General features: G+C 43.8%; 5 protein-coding genes and 1 non-coding gene across 6 annotated transcripts in view; 3 read left to right on the top strand and 3 right to left on the bottom strand.

The window, feature by feature from the left end:
- Window positions 1-11455, bottom strand: part of LOC108097299 — a 55104-nt gene extending 43649 nt beyond the window's left edge. Inside the window, 1 exon segment of the mRNA XM_017199513.2 lies at window positions 10930-11455. The gene's annotated coding sequence lies outside the window, so the exon portion shown is untranslated.
- On the top strand, window positions 3717-3789 carry Trnaf-gaa. Its single transcript has one exon. It is a non-coding gene; the product is annotated as a tRNA-Phe (tRNA).
- Window positions 11456-11954: 499 nt separating the features above from the next.
- On the top strand, window positions 11955-13214 carry LOC108097344 (protein SREK1IP1). Its single transcript, XM_017199580.2, has 2 exons — window positions 11955-12167; window positions 12234-13214. The coding sequence occupies exons 1-2, from the start codon at window positions 12063-12065 to the stop codon at window positions 12942-12944; spliced, it is 816 nt and encodes a 271-aa protein (XP_017055069.1). The 5' UTR covers window positions 11955-12062; the 3' UTR covers window positions 12945-13214.
- A 30-nt stretch (window positions 13215-13244) lies between these two features.
- LOC108097343 lies at window positions 13245-14925 on the bottom strand. The gene is made up of 2 exons (XM_017199579.2): window positions 14714-14925; window positions 13245-14646 (listed from the first exon to the last, which is right to left on the bottom strand). Exons 1-2 carry the CDS (start codon window positions 14752-14754, stop codon window positions 13362-13364), a joined length of 1326 nt encoding a protein of 441 aa, XP_017055068.1. The 5' UTR covers window positions 14755-14925; the 3' UTR covers window positions 13245-13361.
- Window positions 14926-15787: 862 nt separating this feature from the next.
- LOC108097301 (alanine--glyoxylate aminotransferase) lies at window positions 15788-17608 on the top strand. The gene is made up of 3 exons (XM_017199516.2): window positions 15788-16184; window positions 16426-17288; window positions 17361-17608. The coding sequence occupies exons 1-3, from the start codon at window positions 16035-16037 to the stop codon at window positions 17530-17532; spliced, it is 1185 nt and encodes a 394-aa protein (XP_017055005.1). The 5' UTR covers window positions 15788-16034; the 3' UTR covers window positions 17533-17608.
- Window positions 17609-18189: 581 nt separating this feature from the next.
- Window positions 18190-20366, bottom strand: LOC108097302 (60S ribosomal protein L7a). The gene is made up of 5 exons (XM_017199517.1): window positions 20250-20366; window positions 19633-19699; window positions 19440-19563; window positions 18936-19306; window positions 18190-18609 (listed from the first exon to the last, which is right to left on the bottom strand). The coding sequence occupies exons 2-5, from the start codon at window positions 19645-19647 to the stop codon at window positions 18304-18306; spliced, it is 816 nt and encodes a 271-aa protein (XP_017055006.1). The 5' UTR covers window positions 19648-19699; window positions 20250-20366; the 3' UTR covers window positions 18190-18303.
- Between the last annotated feature and the right edge of the window lie 74 nt (window positions 20367-20440).

Below are 20440 nucleotides of genomic sequence, written 5' to 3' on the forward strand. Positions count from 1 at the left end.
ATGATCTCAAATGATAGCTTAAATACACATACCGTGGAATCCTGAGTAACAAAATATAAGTGTAATAAAAAATATGTAATTGCAAAATAATCAAATCACCATAAAATGTTGGAAAAACTTCCAGATCTCCTAAAGTGTTAGAAACTATCTAAAAATTTGAATTGCGCGCTCGCAGTCAATATGCCTCACATTTTATTTGTGGCGACAAATCTCGGCTCATTTGGAGCATTTCAGTGTGTTTAGAATAGCGATACATGATTACTCCCAGCTCGGTAGTTCTGCCGCGCCCACAGCCGCCCATATAAGCCCACAAACACACACACACACACAAGCACATACGCACACAATGGGAGTAGGCACACGCACACCCACACAGGGGAAAAGACTTGCTGGCTCGGCACGCACATACGCAATATTTTGATGCGATTTTGTGGCTCGCCAAATGATTTCGCTGATGTTCATTCTACAGACCCCATTTCGGGGGCTCTCGAGGGGAGGGGCGGGCCCCTGGGGGGAGAGGGGCGTGGCGGGCAGACCGGGAAGACTGGCAAAGGGAACAGCAGACAGGCTTTGGGATTTGTTGCCATCTGACAACATGACAAAGTTCTCCGGCAGCCCGGAGATTTGGGCCGTACGTAATACGTAGGTGGGTATATTTAGCGACCAGGTTTTCGCTCAGTGTTTACCCACTGTTAACCCGACATCCGCCCCCCGAACATTTTTGCTCCACCATTCATGTTGGTCAGATCCCGACGAGGTTTTCCGCGGCATTCGTTTGTTGCCCCGCCATGGAAGCCTGCGGTTCGCAACCCACTGCAAAGGGTCACAGAATGAATGCATATTCCGTACACCTCCATTTAGTGACACAAATGTTGGGCTTTCATCCTCATAAATCCGAAACTGTGGCCATTGTGCTGGTGCCATTGTGCCCTTGCAACCATTGAAAAAATCTGAGCCAGAGGAGGGAAGAAAAGCTACAAAACGCCAGACAGACGCTTTCAGCAAAAACGTCAAACTAGCCAACTGAACATTATTTAAAGGCGAAATGATTTAACCAATTAGAGGAAGCTAACGTGACAACTTTAAGTGTCTTGAATATGGCGCTAAAAAGTGAGCAGAAAAGTCGCGCCCCAAAATAATTACCCAACTTCATGGACTTTTTTCTGAAGTATTTACTGACCTCCGAGCATTTCCAAAAAAGAGAAAAAGAAAACTGCGAGTGGGGGTGGCCTAATCATTCAAAGCAACGACTTCCAAATGAGCTATTCCAGCCTTATGAATGACCGAGGCCATCAAGAGTAACTCCTTTATTTGTTTAGTACTCATAAATACGGGTTTCATTCGTTTCGGGTTTCGGGTGCTCTGCATGCCAGCCACTTGCTGAATAAACAGAACATTCATTCGGTCCGCAGCCAAAGACAATTTCTGGCTACTATAGTGGCCCATAACTCAGGCAACTGAATCAGCACTTGACTCTGGACTCCGGACAGCGGACTCCCCGGACTCCGGTCTCTCTGACTTTGTCCAGTCCCTACTCAAAATTCGCAAAAATTTATGCACTCCTCAGTGTCTCCGCCGCACATATTATACATATATATATATGTATGTATATATACATAGTGTATATGCTTGAGCGTTATTACATTTGAGCCCGACTGCTCTGCGCTTTGACCATATCGTTGGGGTCCGGGACCCATATTCCCAACTAACCAAGCGACAAACTTCATGACAGAACCTTTTCCCCCCCGCCCGCCTTTTTACACAGCTATTTATTTATGCGGGCGGTGGCGGGGTAAATTTGCTAAAAATCGTGCGAGACACTGCGTTGAAATAAAAACGAAATTTATTATTTATTTATTTCGTTATCACTTTGTATGCGACACAAAACCGCAGAGTTCCCCGTTCGGAATACCCCGGACTTGGCCACAATGGGACTGGGCCGCAAAGTGACAGCGAATGAAGCCGGCGCAAACCAATGGCTGGCTACCCACCAAGGAAATAAAAGTAATAGTTCGCTGTATGGTCGGTGTTTTTTGGCCCGAACCGAGAGAGCGACCCACCCCTCCACCTCCCCGATTCGCCATCCCGGGCACGCATTTGCGATTAGAGAAAGGATACACGTAATTTTTTTCTCTCGACGTCCTTTTTTACGAGTTGTCGGTCCGGTCGCAATAAAAGTGCGACGGCGGAAAGGTGGCAAGGTGGCAAGGTGACAAGTTAGCGGTTATTATTATGCCAAGCGCCCACCCAAATCAAGCCACCCCACTCCCCACGAAACCGAAAAAAAAAAAAAAAAATAGAATAAAAAGGGAACGAGAATGAGAAAGAGAAAACCTTTTCCGACGACAAGCGCATTTACAATGGATTTGTTTTTGAATTGGAATTGGTTTTGCTTTCGGGTATTTTCGGTATGCCATATTGGATATCCCGTTTTGGATTATTCCCAGACATTGGGCGTCCCATACACTGGGAAAAAAGATTCAGCCCACGAAAATATTTCATAAGAATCTTTTCAGGCTTTTGAGTCGCAAACAATTATCAATGGTTAAGTTTATTATGACCGAACGGAAAGAATTTAATGTCGAGTAATGATGAATCAATCCGAATTTTTTCCAAGCGTAATCTCATGCGTTACTCCCATTGCCATTGGGTCGCATTGATGGCGCTTTTAATGGCCTTGTCTGTGGCACTTCGACGGGGTTCCTTTCGGTCGGGGTCACCGGGTTCGGTTGGGGGTGGGGGGTTGGGTCGGGTCAAATGTTACGATGGCAGCAATGCTAAGAAGTCGCACTAGGCAGCGCAGACAATGGGCATACACAAAAAACTGGGGATAAATCAATGTTCAGTTATTATCGACAACTATTATTTGGGTCACAACGAGGGCAATTACTCGACGAAAAGTTTGCTAAGCGATTGATAGGGTTGGCTGGGTCGCCGAAACCCAAAGATAAAAGATAGAGGGCGAGTACAAGCCTATATAGCAATACATCTTCAAAATCGAACGTGTGAAAAAAGCTGCCATCGGTAGGTAAAATAATACCAATGTTTTTTGCTTTTCATCAGCCCTTTTAATCCTACGAAGTAGAGATCAAACTCGAGGTTAGGTACTTTATTAGAATTTGCATGCACATCATTCCGTTAGCTGCAAAACAAAAACACTTCTCAAGTTAAATTGTTTAAGGATTCTAACTTCATCTTTCGATAAATATGCATACTGCCAAGTTAGTAATCAAGTGCAAATACTTTGACAATTACATTGTTAGTCACGCACCCGCCCCAAAGAGTTTTTCCATTTGCTAGCTAAAGCCCGCAACTCAACCGACCCCGCCCTCATTTTTACGCCCCTGCTTTATACACCGACCCCGCTGCGAACTTGAAGCTTTAGCCGTTGTGTCCAAAACTATTTGAGCGTCAAAAGTTTGCCTCAAATTACCGTCGCGCTACATAATTCAGGCAAACTTTACCCGCCGCTCAACTGGGGCTAGAATGCAGATGCAGATGCCAAAGCCAAAAGCCGAACCTGCAGCCAGATGAGCACTTGGAAAAAATAAAGTCAATTCCTTGACAAAATTTGTAATTATGCAACACAAATATCAGTGATTTCTTATCTGAAAAGTGGCAAAAAATCATGCCAAAATTATGTCTCACAAAAACGATTGTCTTATCTCCAACTCTGTGTTTTTGATTATGTGCATTTCGTGAAGAAGAATTCAAGAGCCGAAATAGCTCAGTTGGGAGAGCGTTAGACTGAAGATCTAAAGGTCCCCGGTTCAATCCCGGGTTTCGGCAATCACAAATGCCAAATATTTTGCCAGACAAGGATCGTGGGTTTCTTTCAGTGACTCTGCATATATATTTTTTGTGCATGCATCTGGTGGAGTCGCATTCGTTGGCTGATTAGCGAGACAGCCGACAGTTAAGTTTGTTCAGTGCGCTCAGTTTGTTCAGTTTGTCAGCCTGTTGGCGGCAGGGCGGCAACTTTCCGCTAAACGTGTGCACGCCGGGCCAAATGAAAAGTTTTCAATAAGCTAAACACTTCGAGCTGCCAGACAGAAGTATTTCGGCTTTGACAGACAGACAGACAGACACTTCGACTTCAGACGCTAATGAATTCGAGCGTGGCGCATTAAAATGCAGCGCAGTTTTTGGCCAAAAGTAGAGACTGCAACTCGAAACTATGCATTTAATTGATTTCGAGTGTTCCTCAGGCAAATAGAAGAACTCTTTGCACGACGTTTAAACGGTCCTAACACACACACACACACACACACGCACACACACTCACTTAAAGGAGAGATCATCAGGCGTCTTATGAAAATGTTTGCCAGGCATTTGATCTTCGCCAAACTATTTCGTGCTGCCGCCTTCCCAAATTGTTATGTGAGCTTAACTTAATTAGAAAAGGCTATAAAACCCAAGCGGTATGTACTGGGACTCTAGACCAAGAGCTATTTAGATTTTATTACTTCTTTTATTTTATAAGCTAATGATTACATAGAGCTAGCAAAGACAAGACAAAGACAGCTTAATAATAATTGAAAAAGGAATAAACTGCGTTTAAGGCAAACCTGTACGATTACTTTTCATTTATAGATTCAAAGAGGAATCACCATGGTAGAAAGAAACTTTCAAATCGTTTTCCCATTTTATATCAGCCTTCTCTTATTAACTAAACTCTTGAAAAAACGCCAGGCTTAATGGATTTGTAGAGTTTTTTTTGTCTAAGTTCGAATCATTTTGTCTGTGCCACGCAATTGCATCTCAGTGGTAGATATGCAAATAGCCATGCATTTAAATTAATCATACGCACTGTGTGCACGTCTGTGTTTGTGCTAAATAGGTAACGGTTAACGGCAGCCTTGATTGTGTGAGTTGAGTTAAGGTTGTGCATGTGCAATTTGCAAGATTGCTTTCCATGGGAATGCGCTACAGATGATCCGCATTCAATACCCCGAACTCGGCATCAAAAGGCAAGTTCCCGAACACGAAAAAAAAAGATTAGCCTAAAAGATTACCTTCAATAATTAAAATTCGATTGAATTCAAAAACCAATAATAAAAACAAAGTGCTGTTCCCCTTACACTAAACAAAGAATTATAATTAGAAGTGATTTGATTTTGGGGAAGCGTTTTTTTTTTACTGTGCAGTGTATTTGCAAGGAGTTGGGAAAAATAAGGTTAAGAAATCGCTTGAATCGCACACGCACACATGCAAGTGGCGCCCTTACCTTAATTTATGTGCACACTTTCAGTTTGAGCAGCACTGGAAATGTGTAAATGTGTCCTGCTTTCGGAGTGCACTAGTGTGTTTGCGTTTGTGTTTGTGTTTGTGCTGGTGGTTGTGTATATAAATCAGCCCGGGAAGAGGAAGTGCTTAGCTTAGCTTAGCTAAGCAAACTACTTCCAGTCCGACACACAACACCAACAATCGGAATCAAACAGAAACAAGATACTTTTTTGGCCCGCAGCTAGCAATATTGTGAGAAACAAACCCTGACCCTTACTTCCAAACAAATTCTAAACAATTATTTTGCAATCGAAGTTGCAGCTTAAAACCTTTTATACTAACATTGTTTTGGAAACAATATATTTTAATTACCCATGAACCACAAAAGATCAAAAGTATTTCCAGTGTAGGCCATTTTCGTCACAATTGGTTTGCAATCCATAATGGCCACCATTTGTGTCATTTCTTCTATAAATTTACGTTTATCCCACATTCATAATTGTTAAGTGGGTTTTCACGAAAGCCAGCCATTTGGCATTTCGATGAATTCCCCACCTATTTATTGCCATACTTAAAAAGCGGATTTCCGCAGCCAGATTTTAAGGCATTTAATTATGGCTTTCTTCTCGGTTTTGCCCAGTGTTTCGGGTGCAAGGGGTTAAGCGAAGAAGATAATCCAGAGACAAGACCCAGATCAGGCTATCAGGCAACCACTTAGGCCCATCCCCCCCGGCCCATCCCTATTTCCCCGCCCTTTTTGGCAGTCTTGGCCCGCTTTTCTTCGTTTTTAGACGGTTTTCTCAGAGCAAAGGAGAGAGCAAAAGCAAAGAGTCGCCTTAACAAGCAGCTGGGCCTGACAACTGTTTGTTGCCTGATATTATTTCCAGCAGTTTTAGTCGCTTGTCGTGTGCAGGGCTATTACCATTAGTTGTTGCTGTTTTTGTTGCCACTTGACACTAAACGAAAATGAAACTGAAAATTGTTTGGCCGAGCCGCAGGCGGCGACAGCCGTAAAACACAAGTAAACACAGGAAAGGCGATTGGCTTAGCCGAAACCTGAATGTCCTTCAAGGACAGAACTCGTGGGATTTGGGTTCCGGGAACTATAATAAATAAAAGTACCCAAAAACAGTCTCAAAAACCAACCCAACATTCAGCACACATCTAGGGCTTTAACTTCGGATTATGTTCTTTGGGCTACACAAAAACAAAAGTGCTCACAAAGCCAATTGTTGAAGGTAAACAGCAAACAAGTTTTGTTGAATTTGTTAATGGAGTTATTTACCTTAAAAAATCTGGGAGTTAAAATGCACCCTAACTGCAGCCATTAAAAGTTATCCTTGGGTTGCCTACTTTTGATGGAAGACTGGTGAAGGGATTGTTCAGTTTACCTAACAATTATTTAAGAGCACACTTTTAAGGGCGCCTCTTGAACTTAAAACTATATTCATTTTCAATGATGAAAAATGGTACGACTTGAAGCCTTAAAATATTTTTAATCTCTCACATTACCAAAAAATGTAACCTAAACATACACACAGGTAAAAAAAATACCAATGTATTTACTTAATGATTAAATTAGTTTGAATCGAAACTGAATAATAGGTAATATGTTTATTAATACGATGGCTGTTGTTTTCCCCCGAGTCATGCCACAGTGCATATGCTTCGTTGTCCTGCGAAAATTGTTGTGGCAAGGCAGTTGGAAAATGTTTACAGTTTCACAGCCACTTGAAAAAGTTCTCCACTGCCACTCCCCCCGCTTTTCACCGGCCTGCCCCCCTTTACTCCCATGGTTTTTACTTGGCCAGGTTATTTATAGCTGTCGCTCGTTTGTTGTACGTATTTTTTAATAAGTTGTTTTTGCCTGTCGCTCGGTTTATATTTTGCATAAATTATGTCAGCCACCACCCACAAAATTGCCCACTTTCGACCGCTTTCTCCCAGCGACAACACTTTAAAGTTTTAATGGCTCTCCGCCTAGGTTTCAGTGTATGTGCATGTTTGTTTGTTTGTTTGCCTGCTTGTGTTTTATTAATGAGCTGCGCCAAATTAAGTTTAATGTGTGTGAGTTATCTGTGTGTTTGTTTGCAAGTTTGCATATTTAAATGTTGCAAGCTGTCGCTGTCTCTATCCCTGTCTCTGTCGCTCCCCCAGCACCTTTGCCCTCCCATATACGAAAAACATTTGTTAGAAGATCGAGGGAGAAAGTACGGATTGATTTATGGAACAATTTATAATGGCATTCCTGAAGCGGATTCCTCAAAAAATGAAGAGCATCCAAGAGCTCCTTTATCATGCAGATTCGTTTACGCATTATTTATGTTTTGTAAGAATTACTATACGTATATTTTTATAGAAGCTTAATAAGAATGTTTGGCTTGAATTTTGGAAATGTTTACCCCAAACAGTAAGATATTTTCGCACCGTGAAGCCAAATGCTTCACAACCCCTTCTTTTCCCACTGTCCATCTCTGTTTGACATTTATCATTTATAATTGTTTTGACTGTGGCAAAGGGACTTCCGAGTCCGAGTCCGAGAAGCTGTGACCGAAAAAGAGGGCGGTGTCAGAGAGGGGCGTGGCTGGGCGGTTAAAGGGATTCCTGTAACGGTCTTCTTTGTGCATGCATATATTTTGACATTTTGACATGCATTAAATCAGTCAAGCGTAAGCCACTTTGAGCTTCTCCTTTGACTCTGCGGTGCACGCTCAGCTGCTCCAGTCCCGTCTCCTTCTTTTGAACTCCCCTCCTTCTGCCCCAGAACAAAACCCCACGCTTTCACACAACCAACACACACACAAACCAACACACACACACACACTTCATTCATCCATCTCCATCTAGGTCTTTTCGGGGCGCCAAGTTTTGGTGGCAAAGCAAAAACCGCAGCCATGTATTTAAATGCGCACTTAAATTTTGAATGCATCTTGAGGGTTTCGAGTGCCACTGAATGACACAATTTTCCATATATTCGTTATATACTATTAATGATGTCAAACTGCCGGAGGGTCATTCACTCAAGTAATGGAAACCGGCGGCAGGGATTACTCTTCCTTTGATTTTATTCGGCTTTGATCTGTTGAAGCTTGATCCGGTTTGATTTGCCTGATTTTCCTCTGTCCATCTTGTTCTTTTGCCCTTTGGTTTGTGGTAGATACATTTGGAAAAATTCTTGCCTGGGGCCTTTTGAATGGAGTGCAGAAGTGGAGGATTATTCAGTCCCTTAAATAAACTATTAAACAGTGCTTTAATTGAATTTATCTCGAAAGGTTAAGGAATATTACAATGTACTTTGTACTGTGAAGTGCAAGTGGCTTATACAAGTGCTTGATAACAAGAAAGGAAGCTAGCTTCGGCAAGCCGAAGCTTATATACCCTTGCAGTCATCAAACATATCGAACAAAATACATAAAGGCTAACAACATCGAAGCTATGACGACTTTTCTATTAATTTTCCATATTTTCGACTATTGTTCATATGGCAGCTATATGATATAGTCGTCCGATTTTGATGAAATTTTTTTCTCGGGTCAAGGGTAGTTCATAAAGTCGATGTTGTAAAAATCATGCTCGTGGAATAAAAAACAACAACGTTATGATTATTTTGCCATTATTTCTATATATATTTTTTGATCTTTCCTATGGCAGCTATATGATAGGGTTATTCGATTTTGATAAAATTTAATCCGAAATTTAATAACCGTTAGAAAACGCCATCTTGAAGAATTCAAGTCGATCTGATCAAAAACAACGGAGTAATAATTTTTTATCCTTTATTTTTTTGACCTCTTGTATGGGAGCTATCCGATATAGTCGGCCGATCCGGCTCGTTCCGACTTATATACTGCGTGCAATAACTACACATCTTTTGGGAAAGTTTCAGCAAGATAGCTTTAAAACTGAGAGACTAGTTTAGGCAGAAACGGACAGGAGGACAGACGGACAGACGGACAGACGGACAGACGGACAGACAGACAGACGGACAGACGGACAGACGGACAGACGGACAGACGTACAGACGTATTTCGACTCAGATCGTGATGCTGATCAAGAATATATATACTTTATGGGGTCTGAGGTGTCTCCTTCACTGCGTTGCAAACTTCTGGCCAAAATTATAATACCCTTTGCTCTGCAAGGGTATAAAAAGCAAGGTCAGATTACCAGGATAAAGTTAAACATTTTTAAAGATTGATCATTTGGGTCAAGTTCGTTGCCTCGTAATCTTGACAAGGCCCACAAGATTTACCATCTGTATCTGTGAATCTTCTGCTCCTGGTCATTCTCCATCCATCGCGATCCGAAATTTATGGGACCTCCTGACAGACGCAGAGATTTGGCGCTGGAAGCAACAAACAGTTTACGGAAATTTATGTGGCCAGAAATTTGCACATGTTAATTGCTACAAAGCAGGGGGCGGAATGGATGGACTGGACCGACTAACGGTACCCAAGGCTGATGTCCGCTGTTGACGCCGAAAATGCTTGGAGTCGGGAATTTATGGATAAATTATCGAATTTATTTTCTTTCGCTACTCTCGTGCGCGTTTCTGGGTAGTGTTTACTTTCAGATTTCTTTTAAATTTAGCTGCAACAATTTTTCATAATTTTGCCGTTGGCATAAATCAACGATGGGAAAAAGGGAAGGAGGCGTACTACCATGTTTCTAGTCATTTGTTTTGGGCAACAGTTTTGCAGTCACCGCACGCAGGCGAGAGCGACACAGTTTTCATCTGGCCCCTTCAGCCCCTCGCTTTTATTATTTTTTCCTGGCAACAGAAGCAGGCATGGACCCAGAAGAAAGTGTGCACGGTTTTAGGGGGTGGTGGTCTAAAGGGGTTCACTGTGGGTGCACTAAGAGAAATACCAAACAACTAAAATCGATTTAAAGTAAACAACAAAATTTGTTGGAATTTAGCATTTTCTCTTTTCTATATGATATGTTTCATATTATTGAAAATACATTTGAAACAAAAGTTGAAAAATATAAAAATTTAATTCAGCGTTACCTACATACAATTGTTGAATAGGTTACGGATTTTAGATATGTTTTAAAATCAAAATATATATTTATATGGGGATGATTTTTTCAGTGTGCGGTGTGAGCGTTAGCGAGAATGAGCGACGATGTCTGGCACAATTACGCCAGCAACAACAAGTGCAACAACGAGCTGCATCTATAGTTGTACAAGAACAACAACAACAACAAGGAATAACGAAACCCCCGGCGGTCGTCGTTCCCGTTGTCGGTTATTACCGTTACTCTTTGGCGTCTTTAATTAGGGCGTGGGCAGCAGGCGCAAAAAAATTTAATTTGTTTGTAATTAATATGCTGAGGTTTGGTTTTGTCGGAAAGGAATACGTTGCATGAGGCATTGGTCACAAAGGCAGACAATAGAGCGATCTTACTAAATGAAATGTGTGACTCGGGAGAATTTAATGGCGACAATTAAATTAAAAAAAAAAAACCTTGAAATCATTGGCTGAATTTGGGGTTTCATTCTCGGCATTCGTGCATGTTTGCGCACGTTCATTTAAAATACGTAGATTGCGCTATTATCAGAGCTTTAAGAAACTGGCATACATTTTGCTTATTTATAATGATCAAGTAGAATAATTCGGTATCGACTTTATAAATATAAATAAATAATAGTTAAAAAAGCACTAATAGATCAGCTTCCTTTTTACAGTCAACACTCACCTGATGACCGACTTTAAAGTTTATAAGATCTTCCAACTGTTGATAATGTTCAGCCGCCCCATTTACGAAAATATACAGGATACCGCCGCTAGAAAGTCACTATCGCTTAATCAGTTTATTTACACGATTAACGGAACGCGATCCAAGCCGATTATAACAACTAACGGTAATATTAAGCACTCTATTTGGGGAATCCGTTAATATTGTAGTTGATGCTGCCGATGTTGACCGTCAGACAATAAAAACTGGCGGCGGCGCCGCGTGCACGTGGTTTTGGCCCCTGTTTGGGCCATGGCTGAAATAAGGTCCTTTGGCACGAAATTGAACTTGACTGAATTTCCCAGGGCTTATCTCAACGGCACTTCAAAGCACTCACAAAAAAATTGAAACAAAACGGTTGGCGACTACGCAAATTAACGAGAAAAACACTGTGAAATCGCGAGTTGGCTGGATGTTATAACTGTTTATCGTTCGCGAGTCTCCAAGTGTTGGAGCTTTTTATGCGTCGAGCATCCGTGGGGCTTGGAATTTGGTAAACAACTAAGTCGCGGCGGAGAAACATCGATGGTGTTAATAGTTCCAACACATCGATAGCTCCCCGCGACTATCGATGTTTACTGTTTAGGTGTTTGCCAGTAATAATAATTAATAATAATTTCCTTGTACATGAAAGTAAATGACTAAAATGTTATTTACGACCCGTTACTATAAATTATAATTTTAATAGCTGATTTCATTTGTCTTCACACTTTAAAGTTTGAAATTTAAAAAAAAGTATTGCCACACCCAAAAGCGCTCTTTATAAAATATGAACCAGTTCCGATAACTTGTACTGTAAATATTCAAGTTAAGCTTTAAAAACAATAAACAATAATATATATTTATTTATTTATATTTGAAATATTTATCAGTCAGACTTTTAAAATTTAGACGCCTGATATACTTTATATTGTTACAACACTATCTTAAAATCCAGCGATGCCTAACAATAACAGTAAAACATAGGTCCATCGATATTTCTTGTCCCATCACTAATTCGAGTTTTTTTTGTTGGGGTTTGAGGGATAAATTAATGCTGCGCTAGGCAAAATAAGCTGTGGATAATCCCGAAAGGATTGCCGGGGACCGCGGCCATGAATTTCCCGTTGGCGAATGCCAACAAGGACACTTTGAGGGCTGCCTGCAAGAAATGCGGCTACGCCGGTCACCTGACCTACCAATGCCGCAATTTTCTCAAGGTAAACCTGTGCGAAAACCGCATGTTCTACGGACCCAATAAATCCAAGCGCTATCCCCACTTCTAGGTGGACCCCAACAAGGAGATTTTGCTGGATGTGGAGAGCACCAGCTCGGACTCAGAGCTGGACTACCTCACGCCGCTCACGGAACTGAGAGCCCAGGAGCTAAAAGGAGGCGCTGAACTGCCACCAGTGGTCTCCAAGGGTAAAAACAAGGACCGGGGCAGGGACAAGCTCAAGGAGGAGGAGCGTGAAAAGGACAAGGACCGCGGGCAGACGAACAGGAAGCGGAGCAGCTCGAAACGGAGTCACAAGCTGGACAGCAAAGACAAGGACAAGAAGTCCCTGCGACACAAGAAGCGCAAGAAAAAGAGCCGAAAGCACAAAAAGTCGAGCAACGAGGTGGAAAAGCCAAAAACCAAGTCGGGCAAAAGACCCAGCAGCGGCAACACCAGCAAGAAGTCCAAAAGACGCCGCTCCTCCTCGACCTCCAGCTCCTCCTCATCGGATTCAAGCAGCTCATCGGATTCCTCAAGCGATTCATCCGAATCCGAGTCAGATTCCAGCGACAATGAGGAGTCCAGCACCAGCGAATCGGATGAGTACGGGCGCAAAAAGAAGCGGCAGGGCAAGTACAAGCGAAAGTCAACGGACACGGCCATGTTGCGGCGGAAGAAGACCAAAGTGAAGCGGAAGCGCCACCGCGCCGGCGGATCCGGTGCTCCGACCGCCGGTAGTAGCTACCTGAGCAGCCTCAGCGACAGCAGCACCTACTAATGGATCAGGATAAAGATCAGGACACACAGCTGCCTCCCAAAGCACTCGCTCCGTAAACTAGTTCGATTTCCGTTTAGCCGTAAAAACAGAGGGGGAACACCTGCCTTTCCCCCTATCTTCCACACAGAGACTGCCTCTAGTTCCAGGCCCGACAACTTCCCAAAACTCTTCCCCGGATTACGAAAGCAAACACTGAACCCTAGACTTGTCCTAGCCCTTAAGTTTCAGCAATGATCTGCTGCAAATACAACAAATTAGTTTGTACAAGAATGAAAAGTGATTGAAATTGAAAACTATATCTGGTTTTAAAGAAAGCTGGCGTTGTCTGGCTTGTATTTTTGGATATGCTTGGAGTCCTCCACACGCGCTATAATACATTTTTGGGTCAGAATACAAAACAATATGCAAAGATAGCTACTATAAGCGACCTCCGCTGGACTCGCCCGATTTCTGATAGATCCGCAACGCCTCCTGCAGCGCTGAAATGTGCCGCTGCATTTTGGCCATTTGATTGGAAGACTGCTCGCAATTGTGACACGTTGATACTGAGTTCAAGTCGTGGTGACCTTTGGTGGCCAGCAGCTGGGCATTCCGCTCCTTCAGATCGCCATTCTGGACGAGAAGCTCCTCGCAGAGAGCGCAGGCGGAGCAGCGGAGATCCTCGAGGGCCTGTTCCCTCGCCTTGAGGTTTCTCATCAGGGCGCGGTTCTCGCGCTTGAGGTTGAGAAGCTTCTGCTCCAGTTCCAGCATTTCATCCTCGCTGTCGCGTTCGAGCACCGAATCGCTATGCGCTTCAACCGGTGCTCCCGCCTTTCCCATGCGGTTCATGGCCTGCAGGATGGCGTCCATCTTGTGCTCTATCGAGAGACCCGAAGCCCGCTGTTCATCCAAGAATTTGTCCAGTGTCTTCACAGCACGAAGATTTTCAGAAGGTTTTACGGCGGGGTTGGCCACGGTCAGGGATTTACTGTGGTTATTTGATGAGCCTATGGGTCGTGGCAGTGGCGTGACTATCACATCCTCGTCGGCAGCTGCTCGGTCCGGTTCCTGGTCGGGTTCGTAATCGTCCAGCTTCTCCAGACTTGGAATTCCCACACGCAAACGCGGCTGCGGCTGTGGAGGACATGGGGTCGTCTCCTTACCGCTGGAACTACTGGATTTGGACACAGCCTGACGGGAGAGGGATTCCGAACTAGGGGAGGAAGTCTCGCTGGCAAACTGCTCCACTGGCAGTTGGTACTTGATCATAAAGCCTACGAACTCCCTCTCATCCGGCTCCTTGTCGAATCGCAGGCTCCAGAAACGCTGCTCGTCGTTGTAGAACTGCAGATAGGACTCCCGCAGGATCACTTTACCGCCACGCGGCCTCAGTTGCAGGGTGGTTAGCACCTGGTGCTTGCTCTTGTACACAATCAGCTTGAAGGCCTCCATCTCGCCCAAAATCGAGAGAGCCAGGCCGACGCGGCCCAAGTTCTCGGTGTTCTGATAGGCATGTACCACCTTGGCGATTACGGTGTTCCATGTGGCAGTGGAAGTGGGAGGATCCCCCGTGTCCGCAGTACTGCTCCTGGTTGCTAGCGGCTTCTTGGTACTCTGTGGTTTCTTGGAGCCACCCGGCTGGTAACGCAAGCTGGGCGATTCGTTCTCCAAGGGACGATCGTCGTCCTCGAAAATCTGACGCAGGTTACGGGGACCCGAGTCACTAAGCATATTGATTTGAATAGTTGCATTATCAAAGCCAGTAAACAATACACCTCCGACTGACTCACCTCCGCAACTTGTCAAAAAAGTCCTCGTGGGACATTGCCATGTCGCCTTCTTCCTCAACTACCTATGTATATATCAATTAGATCTACCCTGCCTTAAATATTTATCTACTTGTGTAGGAATATCAAAATTATGCGAAAACATTAATTGTTTTTGTTTTGTCTGCTGCAGCTGAACTTCGCCAAGTTCTGTTCAAGACCTGGTCACACAAATAATCGGTATTCATCGGCAACTGGGTTTTCAAATTCAAAACTAGTATTTATTCAAAAACAAATACTCGATATTGTGTATGGTGTTATCTTATTTAAAATTTAATATAATCGATTTATGGATAAAACTTTTGATTTCCACAGTCCTATTTTAATGGGCAAGTTTATTTTCTTCTATTTTTTCTATTTTTTTTTAAAAAGCTAAATCTGAGATGTTGTTAGTATGGTGGGCTGCTAATTCAACTAATAATCACTTTCTAGGAGCAAAGTGTTCCAGGATTTCATCACAAATTAATTGTATTTTATTTATTGCCGCTGACCTTTCGGTTCCTAAATCTCCGTGCTCTCAAAACCTTTTCGAGTTGTCACTTGAAAATCGGTAAAAGGGCTCTCTTATCAAATATATCTTTAAAAATATCTTCTTTTTTCTCTTCTTAACAGCTAAGATCTCTGCTCTCTGCAGATTCTTCCAGTATCAAAAAAAACAATATAGAGTATACGCACCCAGTTTCAAGGTTCTTGTTGCTGAATTCGAATTTCACAATGAGCCAACTTTCCAAAGGCCATCCAAAGCATCAGCAGGAGTACACTGAAAAGAAATGGGAACTTTTTGTAAAAATCAATTGGTCATAAGATTAGGTGACAAGAAACGTAAGTAAATAAATATTCGTTATAACTACATCTTGAAAATAGCAAATATATTGATAAAGTAGTTTTGTTCCATATCTATCCTATGAAAATGTTGGTTGAAAGAGACATAAATATTATTTTAAATCTAAGCTAGAGTTTATCTCAGTGTGGTTAACGACGCAGTTGCTCCCGATGTTGTTGCTTGATAAGCGGGAGAGCGCAACATTTACCGCTTGTTCAAGTGCGTTCATCGGCAATATTCCGGAGATAAGCGGCGACCCGCAGAGCTATAAGGTTGCCAGCAGCCCGGCAAGCGTTTCAGTCCGATCCTGGCCACTCAGCGCGAATCACCGACCCCATTTTATTACCCCAAAACCCACAATTCGTACCCCCCGCCAGACGAAGAGCACCTGTTCCAGCGATAAGCGTTCTAAGCCGTAAACACAAAGATCTGGTTACGTAAACAAGAAACAGAGAGCAGAACATGGAAGTACCGCCTCCGCTCGTCCTCAAGCGACCGCTGTATGTGCCCAGCAAAACGCTGATGGGTCCGGGACCCTCGAACTGCTCACATCGCGTCCTAGAGGCCATGAGCAATCCGGTGCTCGGCCACATGCACCCAGAGTGCCTGCAGGTGGGTACTTTCCTATCGGGGTTATTTACAATACTGCAATGGATCATAGATCTGTAGCTAATAGTCCAGGGGAAGCTGTCACATCTTCTTTACCATTTTGTTAAAACTTTCTTGCATATTGCACTCAAGTTAAATCCTACCTAAAGAATATCATTTGCATGCAAAATTATAACGCTAAGATCAAATTCGGGAAACCTTTCTATAAGTAAAAAGCTATCTCCCACACCTCTTCGATCCACAGATAATGGACGAAGTGAAGGAGGGCATCAAGTACATATTTCAGACCCTGAACGATGCCACCATGTGCATCAGCGGAGCTGGTCACTCGGGAATGGAGGCCGCTCTGTGCAATCTGATCGAGGATGGCGACGTGGTGCTCATGGCCATCACGGGTGTCTGGGGTCATCGTGCCGGGGACATGGCCCGTCGCTACGGGGCCGAGGTTCACTACGTGGAGGCGAGTTTCGGGCGGGCTCTCACCCTCGAGGAGATCACATTCGCCTTCGAGGCGCACCGCCCTCGGGTTTTCTTCATAGCCCAGGGCGACTCCTCGACGGGCATTTACCAGCAGAATATCCGCGAGTTGGGCGAGCTGTGCCGGAAGTACGACTGCTTTCTGGTGGTGGACACGGTGGCCTCGCTCGGCGGGGCCGAGTTCCTGATGGACGAGTGGAAGGTGGACGTGGCCTACACCGGTTCCCAGAAATCCCTCGGCGGTCCGGCAGGACTCACGCCCATATCCTTCAGCAAGCGCGCCCTCACTCACATCCGCAAGCGCAAGACCAAGCCGAAGGTGTACTACTTCGACATCCTGCTGATCGGCCAGTACTGGGGCTGCTATGGCACCCCAAGGATCTATCATCACACCATCTCCTCCACCTTGCTGTACGGATTGCGCGAGGCGCTGGCCCACTTTTGTGCAGTGGGCTTGAAGGCGGTGGTGCGCCGGCATCAGGAGTGCTCCAAGCGACTCCAGCTGGGCATCGAGGAGTTGGGCCTGGAGATGTTTGTGCAGCGGGAGGAGGAGAGGTTGCCCACGGTGAACACGATCAAGGTGCCCTTCGGAGTGGACTGGAAAAAGGTGGCCGAATATGCCATGCGCAAGTGAGTATTGCAAATTAATGACGTTCTAATTAAGAGCACAAAATATTGTTATATGTTGATTGTTATTTTCAGGTACAGCGTTGAGATCAGCGGTGGACTGGGACCCACCGTGGAGCACGTTTTCCGGATCGGTTTAATGGGGGAGAACGCCACTGTGGAGCGCGTGGACATGGTACTCAGCATCCTGAACGAGGCCATTCAGAGCAGCAAGCTGGGGATCAAGACGGAACGCTCCAAAATTTAATACCACTCAGCGGCATCTCCTTGTTTTTATTGGTTTTTTAAAAATATATATAAAATAAAATTCATATTTGAATATATTGCCGATTACAGATTTTTATCGTTGGTGCTGCCACTTGAAAATGTAACCCACGATTTTCTTTTTTGAATATCGATAGAAATTTTTTCTAAAAACATAGTTATCGAAGAGGCTAAACGTTTATGTTCCAGATGTCAGATTAATAGCGATGCACACGTATATATATCGATAAATATTTAAATTTAGCAGAGGGAAAACTGAGAATTGCGTTCATAACTAACTTATGTAGATAAAAAACCATCAGAGGAAGTAAGAAAATAAAAAAATTATCAGCATATTTTCTATGTATTCTATATGTAATAGAATAGATATACAGAAAGAAATATAAGTTTTTGTTTTGGGCAAGCCAAACATTCCAAAAGCACAAGGAAATGGCAAAAGATTCAATTAAAAATTACTTCAATTCATCTTTTGGGCACAAGATTAGGTACCACCACCAGTTTCAAATGCATTTTGTAGAGCACTCGGCGGAAAACAAAGCGCAACATAAGAATACAACTTAGATTTATTGAACACCGATGCAAAATCGGCTCGTCCAAGCACTCACAGACACTTTATATAAAAAAAAAAAAACAAAAAAAATTGTACACTTAAATGTTTATTTTTTATCAAACTCAGAGGACGCTACATTGCCCACATCATTTCATCATTGTGTACTTAAAGTCTCCATCAGCTCCATTAGCTCGTCAGGAAGGTCTAACCCTGCTTCTGGGCCAACTCGCGGGCCTTGGCGCGCTCCAGCTTGGAGATGCGGGCCAGACTCTTGGAGCCAAGGATACCACCGCCCCAGTGACGACGGATCTCCTCGTGGCGCTCGTTGAAGTTGGTCTTCACAGCCTCCAGGACCTTGCCGAAGTTGGCCTTGTCGTTGTTGTCGACGGTGGTCAGGGCGAGGGTGGTGCAGGTCTTGCGGCGCACCAGGCGACCCAGACGAGCCTTGCCCTTCACAATGCAGTAGGGCACACCCATCTTGCGGCAGAGGGCGGGCAGGAAGAGGACCAGCTGGATAAGGAGAGGATTAGAGAGACCATTAATAGGTGTCATGGGAAACCACGTGGTCGGGGCTTGGCTGTCTAAGTCTGTCTATTCTCAATTTGCACGTAATTCCGTAGGCTCTTATTACGAGCTTAATCTGTGGGTTGCTTGCAAAGCACTATCCCAGCGATCAACCTCAAGGAATTAAAAAATCAGGCGTCAAATTTCCACATGGCACAGCTTCTCGCCCAAAAGAGAGCGAGGGCTTTCGGTTGAAGAAATTCAAATGTTTACATCATGGCAAAAAGAGTATAGAAACTAAGTGGAGCCCCCATGAACAATGGATAACTAACCTCCAGGGGATCAACATCGTGGGCAATGACCACCAGCTGGGCCTTCTTCTGCTCGATGAGCTTGGTGACCGTGTTGGTACCAGCAGACACATAGCTGGGCTTCTTCTTGGGCTCCACATCCTTGCCCTTGGCCTTGGCCTCGGCGATCTTCTTCAATCGCTGCTTCTTGGCCAGAGGCGACTCGGGGCGGTACTTCTCCAGCAGCTTGAACAGCTTCACGGCGGTGGTCTTGTCCAGGGTCTGGCTGAACTGGTGGATTGGAGGGGGAACCTTCAGGCGCTTCTGGAGCACAGCCTTCTGACGCTGGACGCGGATGTATTTGGGCCAGCGCACGAAACGGGACAGATCGCGCTTAGGCTGCACATTCTGGCCTGTAAACGATGAGTATTTGGTTAAGAGATGCTTGCTTGCTCGTATCAAAAATAGAGTTATAGGAATCTTCAAAGATTCAGAGCTTATTCCTATAACTCTATAACATGTTTACTAATGATAGACGGTGCATACCGATTCCGAAGTTCTTGGGACGCTTCTCGAACAGCTGGTTGACGACCTTCTTGACCACGGGCTTCTTAACCGCGAGAGGGGCTGGAGCCACCTTCTTGGTCACTGGCTTCTTCTTTGGCCTGGGCTAAAATCAAAACATCAAATAATGAATAAACCTCTTCAGAAGAGAAAAACCAAAACACCAATTCCTTACCTTCTTGACAACCATTTTCAAGCAGTTGATCAAAAGTCTCTACTGAAATAAGCAGATGCTTAATTTGCTACAAGAGAATTGAGAAAACCATTAGCTTTAAACTCAAATGACGCTTTAAATCGCAGAAAGCTTGGCCGGTCAGCAAAACACGTGCAAAACAAAACCGAGCGAGAAACATGTCATGTGTGTGTGTGTGTGTGTGTGCGGTAAAAGGCTGTAAACAACTACTATTTTAGCACCATTTTTAATAATATTTGGGTGTTTTATTTGATTCTCAGAGTTCTCTTTAGTTTAAATATCCCTAAACCCACGTAAATCGGGTTTCAATCACAGCCCTTTCACAACACACACCCACAACCGCACACAAACACGCAATAACATGCCGGAACGCACATTTCTTGGCTAAATTGCTCAAATTTGTACTTTTTGACGAGAAAGAAGGATTTTACTTGTCAAATCCATATTTTATGTTGCATACACTTTGTTCTTTCAAGTAGCACTTCAAAATTCGGCTCTTGGGGCCCACAATAAAAAAAATAGAAGAAAAAAAATTGGTTTTGCACACATTTTCGCTGGCTATGCCACTTTTTGCTGATTGTTTGGGATCCAGTAATTACCTGGGATGAACACGACCACGAACGTATCGAAATACTCGCTGCAATTACAATAAGAAGAGATATTTTAAGTTAAAATGTTTGCCGGAGCTCGCGAAACACATGCACTCACCGGAAACGTGGAAAGGAAAAGACAGGAAACGGGGCTACCACTATTTGAAATCGAATTCGCTGAGTTGCATTGCCGACAGAAT

This window comes from Drosophila ficusphila, unplaced genomic scaffold (assembly GCF_018152265.1).
Source record: "Drosophila ficusphila isolate 14025-0441.05 unplaced genomic scaffold, ASM1815226v1 contig_198, whole genome shotgun sequence".
NCBI classification, from domain to species: Eukaryota; Metazoa; Arthropoda; class Insecta; order Diptera; family Drosophilidae; genus Drosophila; species Drosophila ficusphila.

Coding starts and splice junctions, on each gene's coding strand:
- LOC108097302 (XM_017199517.1), bottom strand. Junction 19,307..19,439: donor TCCCAAGAACTTCGGAATCG/GTATGCACCGTC, acceptor CATCGTTTACAG/GCCAGAATGTGCAGCCTAAG. Junction 18,610..18,935: donor ACGATGTTGATCCCCTGGAG/GTTAGTTATCCA, acceptor CTCCTTATCCAG/CTGGTCCTCTTCCTGCCCGC.
- LOC108097344 (XM_017199580.2), top strand. CDS start 12,063: ATGAATTTCCCGTTGGCGAATGCCAACAAGGACACTTTGAGGGCTGCC. Junction 12,168..12,233: donor AATGCCGCAATTTTCTCAAG/GTAAACCTGTGC, acceptor CCCCACTTCTAG/GTGGACCCCAACAAGGAGAT.
- LOC108097301 (XM_017199516.2), top strand. CDS start 16,035: ATGGAAGTACCGCCTCCGCTCGTCCTCAAGCGACCGCTGTATGTGCCC. Junction 16,185..16,425: donor TGCACCCAGAGTGCCTGCAG/GTGGGTACTTTC, acceptor TTCGATCCACAG/ATAATGGACGAAGTGAAGGA. Junction 17,289..17,360: donor GCCGAATATGCCATGCGCAA/GTGAGTATTGCA, acceptor TGTTATTTTCAG/GTACAGCGTTGAGATCAGCG.
- LOC108097343 (XM_017199579.2), bottom strand. CDS start 14,754: ATGGCAATGTCCCACGAGGACTTTTTTGACAAGTTGCGGAG. Junction 14,647..14,713: donor TTTTTTGACAAGTTGCGGAG/GTGAGTCAGTCG, acceptor CAATATGCTTAG/TGACTCGGGTCCCCGTAACC.